We start from the raw sequence: 20,531 nt of genomic DNA, 5'->3' as shown, positions 1-20,531 counted from the left end.
GGCCCTAATGAAACTCTGGTCACCTGCAAACTCTCCTGAAGAGGGAGCTTACACTTACCCATTTACCTGATGCTTTTCTTCCAAGCGACTTACTGACAATTATATATTTACCCTCTTCCAAGCGACTTACAATTATATAAATTTACCCCTTTTTACAGCTGAGTCCTTTTACTGGAGCAATTTGCATAACATTTATTTAGCACAGTTTTTTCCAAAGCAACTTGCCATGAACTATGTAGTGTTATCAGTCCACACACCTTATTCACCAAGGTAACTTACACTACTACATACACTACTTACAATGGGTCACTCATCCATACATCCGTGGAATACACTGTCACTCACTCACTATGGGTGAAACGGAACAGTCTGCATTTAGACTGTGGGAGGAAACACACACAGACAAGGGCAGAACATGCAAACTCCACGCAGACTGAGTGGTAATCGAACTCACGTCCTTTCATACCACCCAGGCACTGTTGAGACAGCAGCACTACTTGCTGTGGCACCCTAATTCAGGGTAAAGTACCTTACTCAAAGGTACTACAGCACGAGGTGGGATTTGATCCTGCAACCTTTCGGGCCAAAGGCAGCAGCTCTAAATACTATACTACCAGCTGCCCCATTTTAATATATTTAATTGCTTCAAGCACAAAGTGTCCGGGCTGCAGGTTCAGATATAGGTTTGAATCCGGCTCAGGGTGCACGTTCTCACCCATGTTCTCTACCATTGTCTTCAAATGTCTTTGGGTGAAGTACTTCTGTACCTTCTCCTCCCATGAAAACTATGAGTGTGGTCACTGTGAGCCCAATTCCACTCCCAGCCCTCACCTTTATCTTAATGAGCAGGGAGCCGTCTTGTTAAATAGCACTCAATTTTGGAAGTCATCTTGTAAAGTACAAACCTCCAGTCATGAACAGTGTACTTGTGACCACTTAGTGCGATTTTTCTTCCCCCCCCGTGCAACCAGTTCAATAATGGCCGAGAAGTGGAAAGCATGCGTTAGAGGGCCTGGCCCCCTGTGCTTCATTTTAGAAAATGAAACTCACGCTGGAGTTACATCTCAGGCGCACTTACAGTTTTGTGGGCCACCCTCACATTGTTCTGTGGAAACGGTATGCAAAAAAACAGCACATTTGGGAAAAAGCCACATGCCAACTGAGGTAGTTATTGATTGACACAAAACTGTCAGGGTGACTCATGAGAGCCCAGACACATCTGACCTGCTCAGGGACAAAACACATACAGCCAAATGTGGTAAACGAATTAGTAATAGACGGAGCTGTGTCGTATATATGTGTTTTTGCGTGACTTATTCTCACAAATTCACCATATTATAATAAAAAAAAAATGTATATCTTTTGTACTATTTGTTTTAGTATGCTCTTTAGTTTTCCTTTTCTCATTGGGGTGAGAGCCTGACTAATGACCCACACGCAGTGTGGAGTTTTATATCCAGAAACGGTTACCTTTAATTTCTCACCAGTACAAGCTAATTATTCAGTTATGTCCAAATAAGAGACAAAATGTGTTTTTCGGAACAATGTCAACTTAAGCTTTGAGCACAGGGGTTTCAGTACTTATGCAAACAAGATATTTCAGTTTTACATTTTAATGCAAAGGACAAAAATGCTCATTTTTGAAATAGATTAACATGAAATTGATCACAGTACAAATAGTGAGAGGCAAATCATTTGTATGAATCTTTTCAAATCCATAACGTATTACCTTCGAAGGGACGAATACTGGTGCAAGGCACTGTGTGTGCCCACCAGTGCCTGCATATATAGAGGCTCTATTCTCTTAAGTATTGAAACATTCTAATTGAAACTGTACCATTTCTTTCAAAGGAACACCAAAGAGCTTTGCCCATGTTTTTATTTCCTCGGCCTTAAGATGCCCAGTACTTTCAATAAGCATTCAGATCAAGCCTAGATAAATAATAAAATGGCACAGTCTACAAAAGCAGCTGCCAAGACCAAGATCAAAAACTTGTTGTAGATATATAGCTGAAAGTGGTACAGCTAAAAGCAACTATATTAAAACAGTACAGCTGCATGCATCTTTAAGAAAAAGAAATTGAGGCATTTAAGAGTTACAAAACCAGTCATAAAGAGCTATATTTTAAGCACTTAAAGTTACAGAACTTTGAATCTGAAAGTAACCCTTCCATTAGGTTCATAGCTGCTCAAGGACCAACCTAAGGCAACACAATAAAGAGCCTTGTGATTTCTAGACCTATTTTTAGCAATGATCAGACACAAAAGCATTGTAATATGACCAGGCAATTATACATTTATACCCCTCAGTTTTGCTTAGGTATGTCAATAGGTGAAGTGCTGCTTAGCTGAAGTTTACTCATAGCAACCACTGTTGTGGTTTTAGAGTGAGGGAGAGTATAGTAGTGGTTTACCAGTTCCAATCTCCAGCAATCTCTTAGGGCAGCAACTGCCTAAGCAAGAACTTACAAGCATAGCAAACTGCAATGGCAACCCTCCAAAGTATTGCAACACTCATGCTGGAGCAGTAAGCATAAGAAAAGGATGACCAGTGAAATGTTTGTCTTGACACTGGTTTTGCTGGCAAAGAAATGGAGGTTGCTGAATTGCACAGCACCTCCATAAACAGAAGCATATGACATGAAGCCCAGTGTTAAATCCAAACTGATCAACACGAAAACAGAAGAAAAACAGAAGCCTTGATCATTGTCTTAAAGCTCGAAAGATCAACCAGCTTCAAAGACTTAGAGGAATTGTCAGGTGGGGGGTCCAAAGCATAAGTACTGCCCAGAATCACAAAAACAGTACTAACAAGATGGCAAAAAGATTTATGCACACATTCCTGCCATCGATTTTCCTTTACACTTCTGAATCGCTGACTCAGATGACTTACGGGGAATAATCCAGGCCATGGAGACAACGCGCTACCAGCAGATCCTACGCATCTCAAACCACTACTGAGAAAGTGCGCAGCAGAATCAAGTCAGTCACCGGACTTTTTGAAGATCTCCAGACTACAATGAAGAAATAGTACTACTGGCACATTACAATAAAATACTCTGGTGTTACTGTGTGAAACTCTAAAGGCTTTCAGCACCTTCAACAACAGCATGACCACTAAAGGACCCCTCTGCTTTCTGTTTGTCCTTCACTCACCTCCATAGTCTTGTAGAGCATAAATTCCAAGATTATTCAAGTTCATAGTAAGCCACAAATACAGAAAGTTGATCATTTTTATTCACATGAATTACACAGGAGTCCAGAGGACTGAGGGTCCTGTAAGAAAACGAAGAAAATCCCAGTACAATAACATGCAACAATTTTGCACCAATAAAAGGCATGCATTTTCACTCAGTTGTACCATAGGAACTTATTTAATTTGCACAGCCTTAGAAGGAAATTTTTTAACTTTTGAAAGACTGATACTTTCCCAGCTACTCCTCATCATGCTCATCTGTTTCCTCTTCTTGGCCATCTTCCTGCCACACAGATGGCTCCTCCTCCTCCATCACCTCCAGAGGTACTTGTGCAGCCTTCAGCACCTGCTTTGCCTGACCAACCCCTGGCAGTACCTCTCCAATCTCCACAGACCTTTCCCCGTTCACAGGAACCACCATTACATCCTGGTCAGTATTGATGACCATCCATGGACCATTGGTAGTCATGGTACTTTCAGCTGAAAGCAAGGAGGCAACACCTGAAGTATAAAACATGCCCCCTGAAGAAACACCCAGGAACAGGACTATGAAAATATTAACTATCATCCCCAGCCCCATTCCAGAGCCAGTAAGTGAAGAGGCAGTTGTGATTTAGTGAGGACACTTTTCCATGAAGTGAGGCAGTTGAGGAAGGTACAGGGGATAAACCAGGGCCTGCATTCCATTGTATCACAGGACAATAACGGTGAAATGGGACTAAAAAGGCATCACTCCACCAAAAGACACCTCTGGACAGAACAAAGAAAGTAGTGTCACATTATAGATTAGTTTCCCCAACCCAAAAAACCCCAAATACACACACAGGTGCCACAAACATCCAACCGGTCACACACTTACTAGACTCCCTTGCTTCACACACAGAGTCACAGCAGGAGCAGACAGAGGATGAACCATATAGCTCCTCCCACCTCAAAATAAAACCAGCAGCCTTAGAGGTTTGAATAAAAGTTAAGTTTACTGGACTATGTGCAAAATGGTTTCTATATTCTTTCCCACCAAATAAGATTAGCTATTCTAGTCAAATCACAAGAATTTTAGATTCAGACCATGCCAGTGGAGTGTAGACGACTAAACAACGTACCCTGGGTGTACACCCTGTCCTCATTTACCTTTTGGTCCTTCGGTTGAAGTTGCACGACTTTGTGACTGAGGTTGGAGCATAATTTCCAACAGTGATGGAACAGTGCAAGTAAAGGTACTGCAAAACAAAAGTACCACGTTAAATGAGCTGAGCCGCAGTTGTTTAAGAAGCGCAGTACTCGACTCACCTTTGCTGAGATCTTTGGGAAAACGAAAGCATCAACGGTGAAGCGCAGGGCCTTGGACTTGTGAGACAGGAACTTGGACTGGCTCTTCCTCCTCTTGCTGTCCACCATGCACCTGTGGTCACATTTCCTCCTTGTTAACGCAACTTGCACAGAGGCAGCGCTCAAGGCAGGACGCAGATGTTCTTTTACCCAAAGTTCTTCACAACATCCATCTGAGGAATGGAGTTCGGTTCCTTCGATGGCGAGGCGTAACAGGAGTTCACAAACACCCTCTTGCTCCTGGGAATAAACGCAGCTCTGGCTTCAAAGTACATGGGCTGCCCAAGTATGTAGCCTTTACCTGGTGCGAGCCTCTCCCATCGGGCTGCAAAGCGGACAAGAGGGTGATGAAACTCGCCAACTAAACATTGATTGAAGCCAACAAACACTCGCTAGAAAGGGGTACGGTTACCATTGTAAGCAGTGAGCGTAAACCTGCGCTTGCTTCTCAGACTCTTGAGGACGGTGTGTCTGTGGACCTCGGGTAAATACCCCACCTTGTACACGTAGTGAAACCTACAGCACATTCATTACATTTATTTAGCAGATGCCATGGTTTTCTCCAAAACAAAAACTTCCAACAAACTCTGTAGTGTTATCAGCCCACACACCTTACTCACCAAGGTGACTTACACTGCTAGATACACTACTTATAATGGGTCAGTCATCCATACATCAGCGAAACACACTGTCACGCACACATGGGGGAACCTGAACAACATGTCTTTGGACAGTTGAGGGCAGGAAGTCTCATAACGGTAAAAGACGTATACTTTTACCTTCTCACCGGTGCCTGGGAGAAGCCCAGGCAGCTTATCGACTAACTGAGCTGCTGCTCAACCTGAACTGCTCCGTTTCACAGCAAAATAAACATTCATACTCTTTTCTACAGATAGACTTGCATGCTTCACCAGGCCCACAACAGCAACACACAAGTTCAGCAAGTTTAAGTGTGAGACCTTCACGTAAATCCAATTCAACTGAATTGCAGCATCATCAACGTGAATCAAAACAAAATACTATAGGCAAGGCCAACAAGGTGATGAGAAAACCTGTTATTTTCCATTCTATTACTCCGTTTACAACTCATTTCCCGCCTCTGTGTGTGTGTGTGTGTGTGTCAGTACCTGTTGTACACACAGCGCACGCGCAGCGACACGGGCAGCGATCTTAGCACGGCTCCGCGGCGTTCGGGCACGTAGCGCAGGCTGTTCGAAAACACGAGACGCCCCCTGTCCGTCTGCGAAGAGTCGAGAGCCCGTCAGCTGCAGCCTCTGGGAGGGGGCGGATCCCCGGCCGGCACGTGCCGCTCTTACCTTACGGGCAGCTCCGCACTCGCCGAGGCCGTAGTGGAAGTAATGGTAGCGCTTAGTGGATCGAGAGACCGCGCAGCTGCCCAGGAAAAGCTGCGACGCCGGGGACTTGAATCCAAGCGTCCGCTTATTGACGCGCACCGACATCTTACTACGACCGCACCACACCTCCACGCCGCGTGGGTTGCGCGCGGTGCCCACCGGCTGAGGAGAAGGAGGAGGAGGGAGGAGGAGCAGGGAAGCCACGTGGTCCGGCAACCGCCTGGCACCCGGCACGGGCCTGAAGATCTCGGCGTCCACGAGCGGAGCCGCCGCGTGCACGAACACGGGCAGCACGTGGTAGGAGCCCGAGGCCGCAGAGGCTCCCGGCGGCTCCGTGCTGCTCGTCCCCGGGCTGATCATCTCGGGAGAGGGCAGGAAGCGGAAGAGGCGCTGCTCCGCGGGGAGCTGAAGCTCGTGCTTGTGATTCCCGCCGAACGGGGTCGATTGACCCGCGAGCGCAGAGGCGCTGTAGAAACACACGCTCAGCACACACAGGGACACCAGCAACGCCGACATGTCGCGCGCCGTCACACACTCAACCCACACAGATTATTCACACGGCCGTAGGTTTCGACTCGCTTCAATTAGAAACACGTGGCGAAGCCATTTAATAAAAGGGCGGCGACTGAGTGGAAAAAGCCGGTTCTGGGTGTTCGCGAAGCTGCTGTTAACAGCTGCTTTGGACAAGCCCCCCCCCTTTTAACCCTATTAGGGTTTTATTTTCTACTCTCTTATTGTTTATGTGCACAACAAGGAAACTTTTATCCCGCTACTCTGTATTTCTATGCAGTTCCTCTGAACACATACTAATATTTTTGGTTCCTAGTAGCTACCTTATAAATGTCTCTGATTTTGAAACAACATTCGTGTTAAAGGCTTTTGTAAGTTGTTATACATCCCCTTTCGATTAAAAAAAAAAATCCTAGCGTCGCTTAATGTCGCTCATTAATTAGAACAATAAGAGTAAAATAAACCTCCCCCTCCGGATTTGCTCTCTTCCATGGTAAAGAAGCAACTTCTCACCTGCACACCAGATGGCGCTGTTTCACTGCCCGCTATTGGAGTCTCACTTCTGCTCCTTTAACACCTTAAGCAGGTACTGAAGATTAGAAGGGGGGAAAAAAGCCTTTCATAAATCTAGGTTACCTATCTGTAAGTAATCAGCCCATTATCATACTGAAACTGTCAAGGACTCCATCACTACAAGATGGAAATTAGTGCTTCATTTCTGGCAGTGCTTAATTTGTGTGAAAGTGTAAAATTATGCTTGTACAGCCTTCTGTCCTTAAAAATCCATACTTTTAAAATATAGCCATCGGGTAAATAATTCTACATCTGGTGAAATAGAGAACGCAAGCACTTAAATGAAAGGTGTGTGAGACTTCTTTCCCCATAGGCTGCTGACAAGTGAAAGGTGATCAAGAAATTAAATTCCAGACAAAAGCAACAGCTGATCATATAGAATAAAGTAAGAAATAAAGGGAATGTAGCTACTGAGTTGAGCTGTAGGGGCTAGAGAATGATGGTAATGTCATGGTTAAGGACACAGGCTCAGCAGGAGGCCAGCACTAGTGGAGAAGTCCTGCTCTGGATTTCTTTAGCTGGTCACTGCACCTCAGCTGCTGTTGTGAAATTCCATGTTGTATGAATTCTGAAAATCAAGTGACTTTGGGGGAGGAAAAGAGAAAGAACCACCTAAGCAACTAAATATTTACAGAAAAGAGACAATAGTGAGTCGATTAAGTAGAAAACTAATTTACCTATTTTATTTGTCTGTATATGTTGACCACTTGGCAGATCTGTTAGGCTATTTATAGAAGTTTTTGATGGAATTATTCTTAATACTGTTATTGTATAACCATGAAAACATGTTGAAAGCCTACCACAGCCAATAACACGAGTTTGTGCAATGTATTACAAAGAAGGAGTTTACATCAGCTACACTGGAAAGCTTGCACTGTATTGCTTAGACCCGTTAGATCAGCTTACCACACGCCAACACCCTACCACACCAGCACAAAAATGGAACAGGCACAAACCCAGAAACAGCTTGATACTTGGGCTAAATTTCGGCGTTTCATGACCTGTTTCTGTGCCGATTACAACAGCCGTGGAAGTTATAGGCACACATTTGAAAATATCCGAAGTCCGTATTCGTGATACATATTTTCAATGGGGGGGAATCATGCTCTCTCTCACACACATACACATACAAGCAGTTCTATGCATCACAAAACCTCAACATCAAATTGTTTGTCCACTTAAGGTTTTGCAGGTAATTTAACAAACTGTCACAACAAGGCTGCCTAAAAAAGTGTGAGATGAATGCCAGTCCCTGCGGAGTTTCTGATCAACACACTCTCTCTCGCTGGTTACCTCTTTCACATTCCCAAGAGGAGTCAAGTGAACTGTTTGTAATTGAAACAAACCTTAATTTAAATATTTACTTCAACCTTTGACCGAATCACACTGAGGTCACGTTAAATGGAAAGACAACTTAAGCGATGACTCATCCAGTCACTTACCGTGCTCTGATGTCCTTCCTAGTCCTGCCTTCTTGACTTAAACATGTTCAAGATGTCATCTTTGAAACAAATGGGATGACTTGCTCTTGGAAATTTGGTAAACTGCCAATGTGCTAGTAACAGGTGTTTCCTTGTGCTGGTGATGTTTCAGAGGTGTTTGGGTAATACAGGTAGTACTACAAACGAAGGGCATCCAAAGCATACAAATGGACCTCCAGAGTCAAAGTTAAGAAAAAGTGTGTGACACCAGAACCAGTATATCCTTACAGTGCGAGTGAAAACCAGATGAAGTAACCCCTGGTGACAAAAGGGAGAGCAAATGAGCACAGTTGGTCCTGCCTTGTTTTCCGAATATTGGGGTAAACCATGTCACGCTGTTGCTCATCAAAGAGGTTTGGGGGGGTGAGAAGTGAGATGCTGGAATGCCTAGGCATACAAGCATGTGGGACACACTCCAGTCATCGCTGCTCACCTGGTAAACATTAGCAGTTTCCATGACTGTCCTCGCAGGTTCTAGTATGCTGTGCATATACTGTATGCTACGGTTGTCCCAGCCCACCTCAGTGACCCACCGTTAACTCTTTGCAGACCTGTGCGGTTACCAAATAACACATTTGGTGTACAGTACCAAGCCAGCGTGAAGTCTGACTGTGCTCATTTGACTAATGATAGACATAAAAGGCAGCGAACATGAGCAGCTCCAGCTGCGAATAACAATTTTGTCTGTCCAGCTGGAAGCGTCGACATGGACGAGAGCTTCGCCAATACAGTAAGAGGTTAGCTTCAGATCAGGTGTTCGCTGCTTGGCGGCAGGTGCCAGTTACCGACACGGGGAAAGAAACCCACGGTGGCCTCGCACAGTCAGTTACAAGCACATGTAAACACAGCAGCAGCTAACAGCAGGACCAAATAGGAGTCTCACATCAATGTGTGACAAATATTAAGTGACAATTTACTTAAGCTCTGAAAAAATAATTGGACTTCGTGTCATCAACACCAACCATTGCCTAGTTCTTTCCTGGAAAGGAGTGCACCATGGCTGGATGTGATGTGAATCAAAACCTCTCTCAAAGCATTTCAAGCATGTCCACGATTGTTTTTCCCCAAATGCTGCTTCACTCTCCCATGTAGTTTTGCTTAGCAAATAACATTTTAAACAAGACTGTTCCCCTATTATAAACTATATATTTGATACCCAGGTTACCTACAGGAAGAAAGCAAAACAAACAAAAAACCAGCAGAAAACAATTTTCATTTTTCTTTTTTTCTTGTTAAATAGTAATAAATACATGAGATGCAGTGGTTTATTTTTCATTTTTTTCTGAAGCAGGAGGGTTAAAAAGTTTATTCATTTATTTTTATTTATGTATTTATTTATCTGTCTGTTTTCTTTAGCAGCAATCCGAACATGGTTGAAAGTGGAGATAGCAGCCGAGAGAGAAGTAGTTTTTCTTTTTATACTCGATGGCAAACCGCACTCACAGAGTGTCGTGAAGGAGGGAGGGGAAGAAAAACAGGAGAGAAAGAAAAAAGGGAGAAGAGGATATGAAGTGAGAGCGTGGAAGGGGCAGGTAGGGGTCAGAGGGCAGTAAAGTGTCCCCTCATACTTATTTAACCCCTCCCCTCCTGCTCAATATTGCCCCACCACATCTCTTCCTTCCAACAGAAACAGGGGTAGAGAGAAACAGAGACAGTGAGCAAGATTTGGCTTAGCATATCCATAGTTAATCCAACCCACAATTTGTTTTTCATGTTTCTTTTTGTTGTGGTTCCCATCCAAAACGAAAGAGTCAGGTGGTGAGATGGTGAAGAAGGCAGACTATTTTTTTTTTTTCTTTAAACAAACAACAGGGAAGCATTTTGGTTTTCCTTCAGGCAAAATGTTTTGTTGTTTTTCATAGTTTTCTTGTTTTTCCTCCTTTTGTCATTTTGTCTTATTCCCCCTCTCCTTAAAAAAAGCGGCTCACGTCGGCATGTACTTTAGCCTCCTCCTCGTGTTTTTTTTCACTGTGTGGTGACTACATTTGTCATTTATTTTATTTGATTTGTTTTCATAGTTTGAAATATAAGCCAGTGTGTCAAGCGAGAGAAGACTGGAAACATTAAAAATAAAATAACTGGCTGGGGGGGAGGGGGGATTACCAAAAGAAAAAAAAAAAAAAAAAAAATCAGACACACACACAACCCCATTTTGTCTATCTGTGTCTGTGTGCATGTGTATTTGTCCCTCTGAGTTAAAAAAAAAAAAAAAAAAAGTAAAATAAATAAAAATGAAAACTTTTGAATAAATAAACCCAGAAAAACCAAACCCTGCACTCATTTCCGCTCTTCTGATTCCCACATTTTACCGCATGTAGTGAATTTTAATAAATTAACAATTTACAATTAAAATGCCTAGACTCCAGAAGAAAAAATAAAAATTGACATAAAAAATAGCATAAGGGTATTAATCACACTTCTCTGTCCTCTCTTCACAATTCCACTTTTCAATCCATTCCTCTCCCTTTCAAAAAAAAAAAAAAAATCTCGCTGCAAACCTGTCCTGAAATCACAAAATCAAATACAAATAAAAACAAACCTTTTGAAAACTTCCGATTCCATCTACTTAAGCCCCCTTTTCCCTCCCCTTCAATTAAACAAATTAAACTGAAAAAGGAACAAAAAGTGAAAACCTCCCCCTTTACCCTCCCCTGACCCTCTCCCCATGCAAAACAAAAACTTCCTTTGATATTTCACAAGTTTGTCTCTGTATATCTGTATGTCTGGCCATGTATGTACGTCTGTGTATGTGTTTGTGTTTTCATTGTTATGTTTCTTTAAAATTGTATGGCTTTTGGAATTTGTTCAAGATTTATCAAGAGTTGGCCGCATTGGGACCGCCCCCCCCTCCACTGCCACACACACCCATCATGGCCGACTCCTCGGAATCCGGTCGTCCCCCACCCCCTACTCCCCTGGGTGGAGGCCCCCCGGTTAACATGCTGCCCCCCACCCCAACACTTCCTTGGGGTGGGTTGTTATTGTTGTTACTGCCGGGGTAACAAGGGGGGATGTACCCGAGCCCAGAGGCAGCTACCATGCTGTCCTGAGAGGGAGGGGGCTGGGCCAACTGTTGCTGGGAGGCCGTAGGGGGTGGCGGGGGCGGGGGCTGGGGGGCCATGACTGTCCTAGTCCGAAAGGCAGAGAGGCCCAGGTGAAGGTTGGAGGAGCCGTACTGACTGGAGTCCAAGCTCTGGGGCGGCATGATGGAAGACTGACCCAGGTGGTGGTGGTGGGTGAGGCTCAGCTCAATGCTGTCCTGCGTCTGCGGGGACGAAACGGGCATCAGCTGCTGACCCGGCTGGCCTGACTGCGCCTGGTTCTGGGGCTGGTTCTGTTGCTGCTGCTGGCGGAGCTGCCGACCGTTGCTGTGGTGGCCCCCGTAGATGGGGTGTGGGTGGTGTGGCTCCATCATGCCTCCCATACCCACCCCAGACAGGAAGTGGCGGGAGTGCTGGGTAGCAGCTGGCTTGTGCAGCAGGAGCTGGGGGTAAGGGGGCTCTCCGCTGTTGGACAGGGGACCCCCGTCTCCTCCAGACCAGATCCGCAACTGCTGCTGAGAGGGAGCCTGGGACAGTAAAGAGGTAGGGAGGCGAAGCAGTAAGAGAGTGCAGGTGCACGTGCGCACGCGCACACACACACACACACACACACACAAAGAAGCAGTTGTTTTACAGGCCAGCACATGTTCACAGAAGCACTATGAGACAAGAGTGGAAGAATAATTCTAAACCACACATCTGTTTTTGGAGTAAACCCTGAAATTCTTCCTGGTTTCCATCTCCTGGGCTATCAAAACACAGGAGCAAAATGACTTACTTGGAGAAATGCTCACCTGTGGACTTTGCATTTCGTAGTCAGTATGAGTTACCGCGCTGTTGTAGTACCGGTTGCTGTACCGGTAATTCCTGTTGTCATTGGAAGAACCGCTAGAGCCACCTGGGAAGACAGGACACGAAGGGGAGTGTTAGGGAAGGAGTGTGCAGGGCACTGAGGCAACTCTCCCTCCTGTCTACACCACACCTGCTGTAATCTCTGCAGTAAGTGGATGAAGAAGGCTGTGAAGAGCAGTTAAAGGGTTAAAGAGAAGAAGGTAGGCCAGTCAAAGAAGGTGAAGCTGGGACTCATGCCTGTTTCCCCTTATGCTCACCTTTGAGCTAGTACCTAAATATCCAATTACCTTACGTTACCCTCAGTGAAACCTTTTTTTAACCAATGGGGAAAAAATTCTAATGACTACTGATGCGAGTTTCCGGTTGACTTGGTGGGACCATCAGAATCTCTTAACAGCGATCAGTAGCTGGGGCCAAGGTCAAACAAAGTCTGATCAGTTCTGTCACTGTCAAAGGTCACTATGGAAAGTACGGTTGTGTGGAGGGGGGGGCAGGCAGGCAGGCAAGTGGGCAGAGGCTGCGGACAATTCGTTACCCGAGCTGGAGACAGAGCTGGTAGTGGAGGTGGAGTGGCTGTGGTCCATGGCGGGGCTGGTAGAAGTAGAGCTGCTGGTGTTGGTGCCCTCATCTGTCGTCTTCTTGAAGAAGTTGTGCTGCAGCGCATAGAACGGGGTGATGCGCGTCTTGGGGTCATAGTCCAGCATGCGCAGGATCAGGTCCTTGAACTTTAGGTAGTCACAGGGGGCGTGGCCCTGCTCCCCAGCCCGCCGGCCACCAGGGCCACCTGTCTCCACCCCCAGGATCTCATGGAGCCGGCGAGTGGCAGGAGGTTTGTACTCCTGAACAGGGTGGTGCAAGGAGATTGACAGAAAAAAATGTGCAGTGGGTGAAAGGAAAACTCCCAAAAAGTAAACAAAAGAATTTGGGAGGACACTATGAGCAATGTATATAACATAGACACGACACATCAGACACACGTACACAGGAGTGCCACATTCTTGAACGATGTACTCTTTCCTTGGTGTGAGACATGCCACAGTATATCACAGGGGTGTTGGGGTAGGATGAACGGGGCAGAAGGCAGAGTGGGGGGGGCTGGCTGGGCTCCCACTGGGCCACAGTCCGGGTCACCTCTCCAAACAGCCTGAGGGATGGCAGTTTGTACGTGTGCCCCTCCTCCCACTGTCCTACCTCACCTTGTTTCCAAATTGCACTTTGCACACAACTTGGGGAAAAAAAAATGGCTGAGGATGCTTCATTAATATTAACTGTGTGGAGGTCACATACACACTTTCATTATAGAAAAATGACAAAATGTACATTGGATTCCTTCAAGCGTAGTCAGCCTCTGTCAGTCTTCTTCGGTGGTAACCTTTGTTGCCCTTCTCTCCACTACGTGTCACACATTAAAGTCACGCGACCACTCTGGTGCCGCTTAAAGCCTTAATACATGCGTTTGCTGGAGGATGGATGCTCGGGAAGTTCATGGAGTAGACACTTGCGAGAGTGAAATAACTGCCGTCTGGCTCCTATTCCATTTGCAGCTCTTCGTAACCTGTCCGTAGTCCGTGCCTTCGCTTCTCTGCCCTTAACGTGACCAGTCTGAAATGGAGATCTCTCACGTGTCCCACCATGCCTCGTAACCCCCGTCCTCCGCCCATCCTTGAATCAAGAGGCAATGACAGGACAATACCTCAAAAAGCCAACAGTGTTGTTATATCCGTGGCTTTTATGGCAGTGATGGGAAGTTAAGTTAGAGATATATGATTGCGCAATGAATCAGCAGTTAGCAGAAAAGGCTCCTGTTACCCGGTGCTTCAATGCATATAATACAGACATATGGAGCAGAACAGAGTAAACTGCGTGGGCTGGGCGGTGCATCTTTGAGTCATCTCTAAACAAAATTCAACCCAAATCAAACTCCAAAGTCAGTTTGTACGATGAGAGCCTCAGTGGATAACAATATGCCCACTTCGCTGCCTTGCTTCTTCACAGAAATCCAACATGGATTACAGCAATAGGACAGCAACTTCCCAGTAGCTCAGTAGTTTGAACTATTCCACAAAGAGTGTGCTGCCAGGTTCTGAGAGCTTTTGGAAGAAGGGCTTTAAGGATCATCAGGTCAACAGCAGCCATGAGAGCAGTAAGGTGTTTAGAGGGGAACACATGACACTGAGGTGGTAAAAAGGATGGTGATTTTTTTTTTTAAATTATTCCCCACTACTGTCTGAAGCAACAAACAGAAAATGAGGGAGATGAGAGAGGTCTGAGAACAGGAGATGGAAATGGCAGTGGACACAAAAGGTGGTAGTAGAAGAAGAAAGCAGAGGTTTACTCACGGAGGCTGAGGGATAAAGTACCTTCTTTATGTCCTTGTTCTTCTTGACGGTCCAGAGGCCGTCAGACAGCTTATCAAAGTACTTGCGGGCTTTGGGGGCCTGGTCCAGCATGTGATTGGGAGGGACACCCAGCACCTCCACTATCTTATTCATCTGATCCACCTGGAGCATCAAGGAAAAACCATACAGCTCAGTTCAACACAACCCAAAAGTGCTGAAAGATCTAAACTGTCACCAAGCCTAAGTACCTCCCAGTTTGTTAAAATTTCACAGTAAGGAAAAAACCTTTAAAAACAAATATTTAAGGACCAAGTGAAGATCATTCCCAAAGACACCATCAAAAGACACATCTATTTTTAAAAAATTTTGTTTCTGTGTGTATATGTTTCTCAGGAATACCTCATTGGAGCCACTGAAGAGAGGCTCCCCTGTGTGCATCTCCACCAAGATGCAGCCCAGGGACCACATGTCAATGGCAAGGTCATAGGGCATGCCCAGAAGCACCTCCGGAGATCGGTAGAATCGACTCTGGATGTACTGGTAGATCTACGAATATGAAGAATGGATGACGCGTTAAACGTTGTCATGCTTGCAGAGGAAAAGGTTTCACAGACACCCAGGTGCCCCCCCAACATGTAGGATGTGAACACTCTGTGCTTAAAGTTGGGAATGAATGTATTTGCATCTCCTTTCCGTTAGGTGGCAGCAGTAATGGGATGCAACATTTGGCAGGGTGCACTATAGCTGCCAGGCCTACACTCTAGGGCTCTACAGTGGAGCCCATTTCTGCTCTTCATGATTTCTCCAAATGTGCCATGAATGAGCTTATTTTGAATAAGGAGGGAAAAATTAGTCTCTCCATTCAACCATACAGCTGTTAAAGCTGAAGGGATATTTTGTAGGATCTTCTCCAATAATCAGTCCCTCTCTTGTTCTGTCTACAAAGTGGTACAAACCTTGTGAGTTTTAGAATGCACAGTACACTCGATGCAATTATGCCCTTGACAACCAGCACTGCTACATCCCACCCATTGGTTCTATTCCCACAAGACAAAACCAGCTACTGTCTGAGGAGGACTCCACTGGCAAATGCACTGCATTTCTTTGAGTCCCCTTATTTAAGGGGTTGGTCCCCCACCCTCACCCGCTGGCCTAACTGGCAGGAGCTCCCGAAGTCCACAATCTTGATGGCGCTACGCTTGGGGTTGCAGAGCAGGATGTTCTCTGGCTTGAGGTCGCAATGGATGATGCTGAGCTCTGGAGTGGCCAGGAAGAGAAGCGCTGTGCACAGTTGCTGGGCAAACTTGCGCGTCAAGTTGAGAGAGACGCCGCGGAAGTTGGTGTTGCGCAGGAGGTCATACAGATTATAGGAAAGAAGCTCAAAAACCAGGCAAAGGTGGTTGCGGAACATGAAGTGTCTCTTCAGGTGAACTGCAGGACCAAAGGAAAATGGAAACAGTTGACAGATGATCACTTCAGGATACAGAGACTCTACTTTCTACTACTGACACTGCAAAATCCTCACAATAACTGTCACTTATCACTAACATATGCCTCTGACTGTGTCCTCAACAGTCTTATTAGCATACTGCTGCACATAAGATACTGAAAAGAATGTGCATTTTGGCATCCTTGTTAACACCTGAGGATGACGACACTTGTACAAGACTCACCAATGTAGTACTTCATCTCAGTGTCGTGTTTGTTCATGAGCTCCAGCAGGCGCAGCTCAATCTGAGCCTGGTTCAGGAAGGCTTTCTTGTTCTTGATGATCTTAATGGCCACCCACTCCTGCTCATGGTGGTCGTAAGCTTTCACCACCTGGTTGCGGGGGTGGAGGGATTAGGCACCCAGGCACATGGCTCATTTCATCCTCTGCCTTGTCGGCCCGTTAGTCGGCCTCTATTCCTGTCACTCTACAGTCAAACATTCCAGACCCCCTGAGTCACCCCCAAGCAGCCTGGCACCAAGTCACCTGTCCAGTCGCTCACAAGCTCGCCTGCTGTCAGAACCTTACTGTGGCTTTGTCACAGCTGACAACGCTAACTAAAATTAGAAATACAAATAAAAACACAGTTAACTTCCGGGTACCTAAGTTTTTCAACCTGTCTTAAGTAGTCAGATTTTTCCCTCATGTGGACCACCCATCTAGCAGAGGCATTAAGTGACCCCCAGTCAGTCCCCCATTATTCGCCCATGTAGGGCTCAGATTGCCAGCTTACTGGCCCTCACCTGCCCGAAGGAGCCCTTGCCGATGAGCGAGTCGATCTCGTAGCGGTCCAACCACTTCTCCCCATTTTTTACGATGTAGTCATAGTTGTCATCGTCATAGCCGTCGTTGTACACCTTGCGCTCCTTTTTGGTGCTAGAGTCCTCGGGGGGAACCTGCTGAGCGCGCCGCTTCTTCTTAGTATAATACACCTGCCAAACGAGAGAGGGGATGCTCATGGTCATTGCCATCATCCAGCTGAAAGGGACTCTGCTTCCCAAGCCACTGACAGACAAGTCAACCCACAGAACTCACTGGAAGGACAAGCGAAGCACATCTGAGCTGAGCCGCTACGGTGAGGGTCAAGCCGATAGCTTGGGACCCGTCAGCCTCCGCATCACAGTGCGGTCAGTGTAGGCCATCACACACACACACACACCTCCTGTTTCTCACCTCATTGATGTGCTTGTAAGTCTTGATGAGATCGACAGAAAGTTTTCGCAGCGGGGCGCTGGCGGGATCTCGAAAGCTTGGGGGAATCCTCCTCTGCAGTATGGTCATATCTGACAGCACCTGGAGGGGGCAGAGCCAGGGAAAATAGACACCTGAACTCAGGCTACATGACGGAAGATTACACTGTGTGACATGACTTTAGCACCACATCGTAGCACATCGGACCTGCAGAATGGACACGAAACGTGTGCTGTGAGTGGAACGTGCCTGCGTGTGTCCCGCTGTAGTTGCCCAGGATGCTCAGTGTGCCAGAGATACCACTGCCCCCCACTTCACCCACACACCATGAAAGGCAGAGGGGAGCGACCAGTACCTGCTGCTGTTCGGCCATGGAGTGGATGTTACTGAAGGAGGGGTGGCTGTGCTGGCTCGACATGGTTGGCTCAGCGGGGGAGAAGCCCAAGGCAGCAGGCTGGCAGAGGGAGGAGGAGGGTGGATTGCATCCTGAGCTGCTTCCACCTATGAAGAAAAGGAGAAGGGGGCCTTAAGCACACAACATTACAGCTCATCACACATCATTTGCACGTTGGCGCGGCCACAAACCGCACACTACGTGGTTGGAGAGGCATCCTCTACACGGAGTGTTTAATGTTGCACCCTCACACATGGCACGGTGGGCACGCCAAAGGCAGGAGCATGCATTGGACAGCCTTGGTTGCCTTTCGCACAAGAAGTGTGTCGCGATAAAGGGATCAACCCACAGACTTTCTAATGCACTTTAATGGCTGTGCGGGGCGAGGCATGCCAGCTTAGGACCCCTGATCATCTGCAAGAGCAACAGGAGGCCAGGTCACATTCACCCTGCGCTGAGTCACCACGACACAAAGGCCCATCTCAGCATGGCAGAGCCACACAGCCACACCTTTAGCGCAAGTTGAAGAAAAGGGTCTTTATTGGCGAAAAAAGGGTGCCTTCTGACAATTTTCTTGTGCCTTCAACAGTGCACTTTTTGTAATAGCCTACAGGCGTGGCTAGGCTATCAATGCAAAAACAAACCAATGACACAACAGGCATCATTTGCGATGGCAACTGCGAAACTGAAGTCACACAGTCATCAGTCAATCGGGATGGACTGGAAGCAGTGCCACAGTCAAAGGACGAGCTTCAGGTGGGTTTCGGTGGTTGCCAGACTTCACACAACTTACAACAGTACCAAGTCCACATCACCGACTTTGGCTGCTTCTGTCCTACGTTAAAAAGCGAATTCAGGGGCATCTCAAGTTTGAGAGGAGTGCCAGTTCTGTCCAGTGAATGCCACCACTTTTCATGAGTAACAGCCACTATTCAGCAGCTTTCTCTCCAGAGTGCACGGGAAGCAGGCCTCGGTCGTCACTGGCAAGCTTACTACTTCACTTCAAGAGCAAAGGAGTTGTCGAGAGCTCTCACGCCCTCAAGATTCTGTAAACCATTCAAGTACCCGTTCTGCGTGCCAGCATGAGCAACAGGCAGGTTTGGGCAGTCAGAGGCGCACATTACTGCCACCCTTTCAAGCCAGTGACATATTCATAATGACCTATTTCACAGAGAAGCTCAAGAGCAGATCTAAGAGAGCAAGGGGATGAAGACTGAAGATGAAGTTTGAAATCAGAGGAAGGTGCATGCCATCCTGGTGATGTGGACACCCTCACATCTATTTTGAGCTCAAGATGGTCACCATTTCTATGTGCTACTGCACCGTCCAGGGTATCTAAAGCCTTGCGTCCAATCACGTCAAGTACAGTCCACTCACAAAGGACGAGCACACCTTTTAGAAAAAAGGCAAGAACATATGATCAAGGAAGAAGAGACAAATGACAAAATCACCAGAATTGTTTTTTTTTTTTTAAAAAACAATCTTTTGTGCAGACTTCCATTACATTACCACCTTGATTATCCCCGCTCATATGAATACTGTAACAGTCTGGATTACACGGACCAAACCAAGTATTAGGTTAATTATTATGCAATGTTTATTTAAAAAAAAAAAAAAAAAAAAGAGCGAGAGAGAGAATGTAGGCCATATGCCATTTGAAATATAATTTTCTAAAACAGACAAGTTTCCCTCTGCTGCATATATGAGACATGTATGGAGCTATGACTATATAATTCAGTGATGCGTTACAAGTCAAAATGCCTAAGCAATCAGTGATGGCAGTTCAAATTAATTCTTTTACAGTGCAAAACTGCACATTTTGGTGGTATCAGTCCTTAAAACAGAATACACTTTCCAGTGGTGGCTATAGGAGGAGCCAAAGCACTGAGATCGGAAACATTTTCCCCGTTTACTTTGTTGCAAGGCTCAATTACCTCACTTAAAATAGGGAGAAAGGAATTTTAAAAAGGTGAAAATTCTCCAGATATACGAAAGACTTGCCTAAATGATGCGTGCATTTTAATCCTTTTATCCATAACAATTAACAGCTATTAACATCAAAGATTATGACGATCATTTGGGTATTAAGCAACCAAATTCTGCTTCTAACAGAATGCAGTGACTGAGTTAACAAAGACAGCTTACTAGTGCCCACAATGTTTTTTAACCTTAAATACAGACAGCCTTCCTATTTTCCAAAAAGAAAAAGAAAAAAAAAAAAAAAAACAAAATGTTGGTAATTTAGATGTGACGATTCTGCGTGTGGTTTTTATGGCACTTATGCCCTGCTCTGAATGTCAGTGGGGGCTGGAGAGAAAGGGATACTGTGATGTTAAGGGAGCGATGTGCCAAGACCCATATAAATGTCACACTGTGTCTTTAAATGCTGAAGCGAACACATTGAGAACTTCCTGAGTGTGACACCCCCCTTCCTCTCCCTTGATTGGCTGAGCACCCTTGCCTCTCTGCCTCCCTATTGGTGGTTGGTATCCAAGGGCTGGGCGGCGAGGTCTCTATAAATAAACCTGGTAGCTTGTGCTGTATCAGCAAGCCTTCCCATAATGCCGCTCTCCCTGTCCCTCTCCCTTTGCCTGTTACCTCTTTACTTCTCTTTCAATCTGGCTGAAGCCCTCTGCGAACTGTGAAGTCAAGGAGGAAGCTGCAATATTATTAATAAAGCAATTAGGCAAGGCTACAAAGGCTGTTCCTCATGTAATTTAACTGGACTCTGAAAGTCCCCAGTCGGAACAGTTCAATATTAAAAGCAGTATGTTGGTTGCA

General features: G+C 45.9%; 2 protein-coding genes across 5 annotated transcripts in view; both read right to left on the bottom strand.

The window, feature by feature from the left end:
* Window positions 1–3,218: 3,218 nt before the first annotated feature.
* LOC108919161 (zona pellucida sperm-binding protein 3-like) lies at window positions 3,219–6,571 on the bottom strand. Its single transcript, XM_018726956.2, has 9 exons — window positions 5,842–6,571; window positions 5,653–5,765; window positions 4,938–5,041; window positions 4,676–4,850; window positions 4,487–4,598; window positions 4,328–4,416; window positions 4,056–4,126; window positions 3,431–3,676; window positions 3,219–3,276 (listed from the first exon to the last, which is right to left on the bottom strand). Exons 1-8 carry the CDS (start codon window positions 6,394–6,396, stop codon window positions 3,435–3,437), a joined length of 1,461 nt encoding a protein of 486 aa, XP_018582472.2. The 5' UTR covers window positions 6,397–6,571; the 3' UTR covers window positions 3,219–3,276; window positions 3,431–3,434.
* A 4,159-nt stretch (window positions 6,572–10,730) lies between these two features.
* The window catches only part of dyrk1b (dual-specificity tyrosine-(Y)-phosphorylation regulated kinase 1B), a 38,689-nt gene continuing 28,888 nt past the window's right edge, over window positions 10,731–20,531 (bottom strand). For 3 of the 4 annotated variants that reach the window (XM_029259954.1, XM_029259951.1, XM_029259953.1), the window contains exons 2-11: window positions 17,712–17,857; window positions 17,339–17,458; window positions 16,909–17,097; window positions 16,350–16,497; window positions 15,821–16,107; window positions 15,076–15,222; window positions 14,677–14,838; window positions 12,873–13,176; window positions 12,280–12,383; window positions 10,731–12,012 (exon numbers count right to left, since the gene is read on the bottom strand). In XM_029259954.1, the coding sequence (XP_029115787.1) occupies window positions 11,260–12,012; window positions 12,280–12,383; window positions 12,873–13,176; window positions 14,677–14,838; window positions 15,076–15,222; window positions 15,821–16,107; window positions 16,350–16,497; window positions 16,909–17,097; window positions 17,339–17,458; window positions 17,712–17,774 (2,277 nt within the window). In that variant the 5' untranslated portion in view covers window positions 17,775–17,857 and the 3' untranslated portion in view covers window positions 10,731–11,259. The remainder of the gene's footprint in view (window positions 12,013–12,279; window positions 12,384–12,872; window positions 13,177–14,676; window positions 14,839–15,075; window positions 15,223–15,820; window positions 16,108–16,349; window positions 16,498–16,908; window positions 17,098–17,338; window positions 17,459–17,711; window positions 17,858–20,531) is intronic. The other variant, XM_029259952.1, reaches the window with a different exon arrangement.

This window comes from Scleropages formosus, chromosome 18 (assembly GCF_900964775.1).
Source record: "Scleropages formosus chromosome 18, fSclFor1.1, whole genome shotgun sequence".
Lineage (NCBI taxonomy): Eukaryota > Metazoa > Chordata > Actinopteri > Osteoglossiformes > Osteoglossidae > Scleropages > Scleropages formosus.
The sequence above is the reverse complement of the archived record's forward strand: the minus strand, read 5'-3'. Positions and strand labels throughout refer to the sequence as shown.

What these genes read in the sequence shown, in the direction of transcription:
- LOC108919161 (XM_018726956.2), bottom strand. Translation starts at nt 6,396, where the DNA reads ATGTCGGCGTTGCTGGTGTCCCTGTGTGTGCTGAGCGTGTGTTTCTAC. An exon ending in AGTGCGGAGCTGCCCGTAAG is followed by an intron (nt 5,766 to 5,841) that starts GTAAGAGCGGCA and finishes GACTCTTCGCAG; the next exon opens with ACGGACAGGGGGCGTCTCGT. An exon ending in TCCCAAAGATCTCAGCAAAG is followed by an intron (nt 4,417 to 4,486) that starts GTGAGTCGAGTA and finishes TTTGTTTTGCAG; the next exon opens with TACCTTTACTTGCACTGTTC.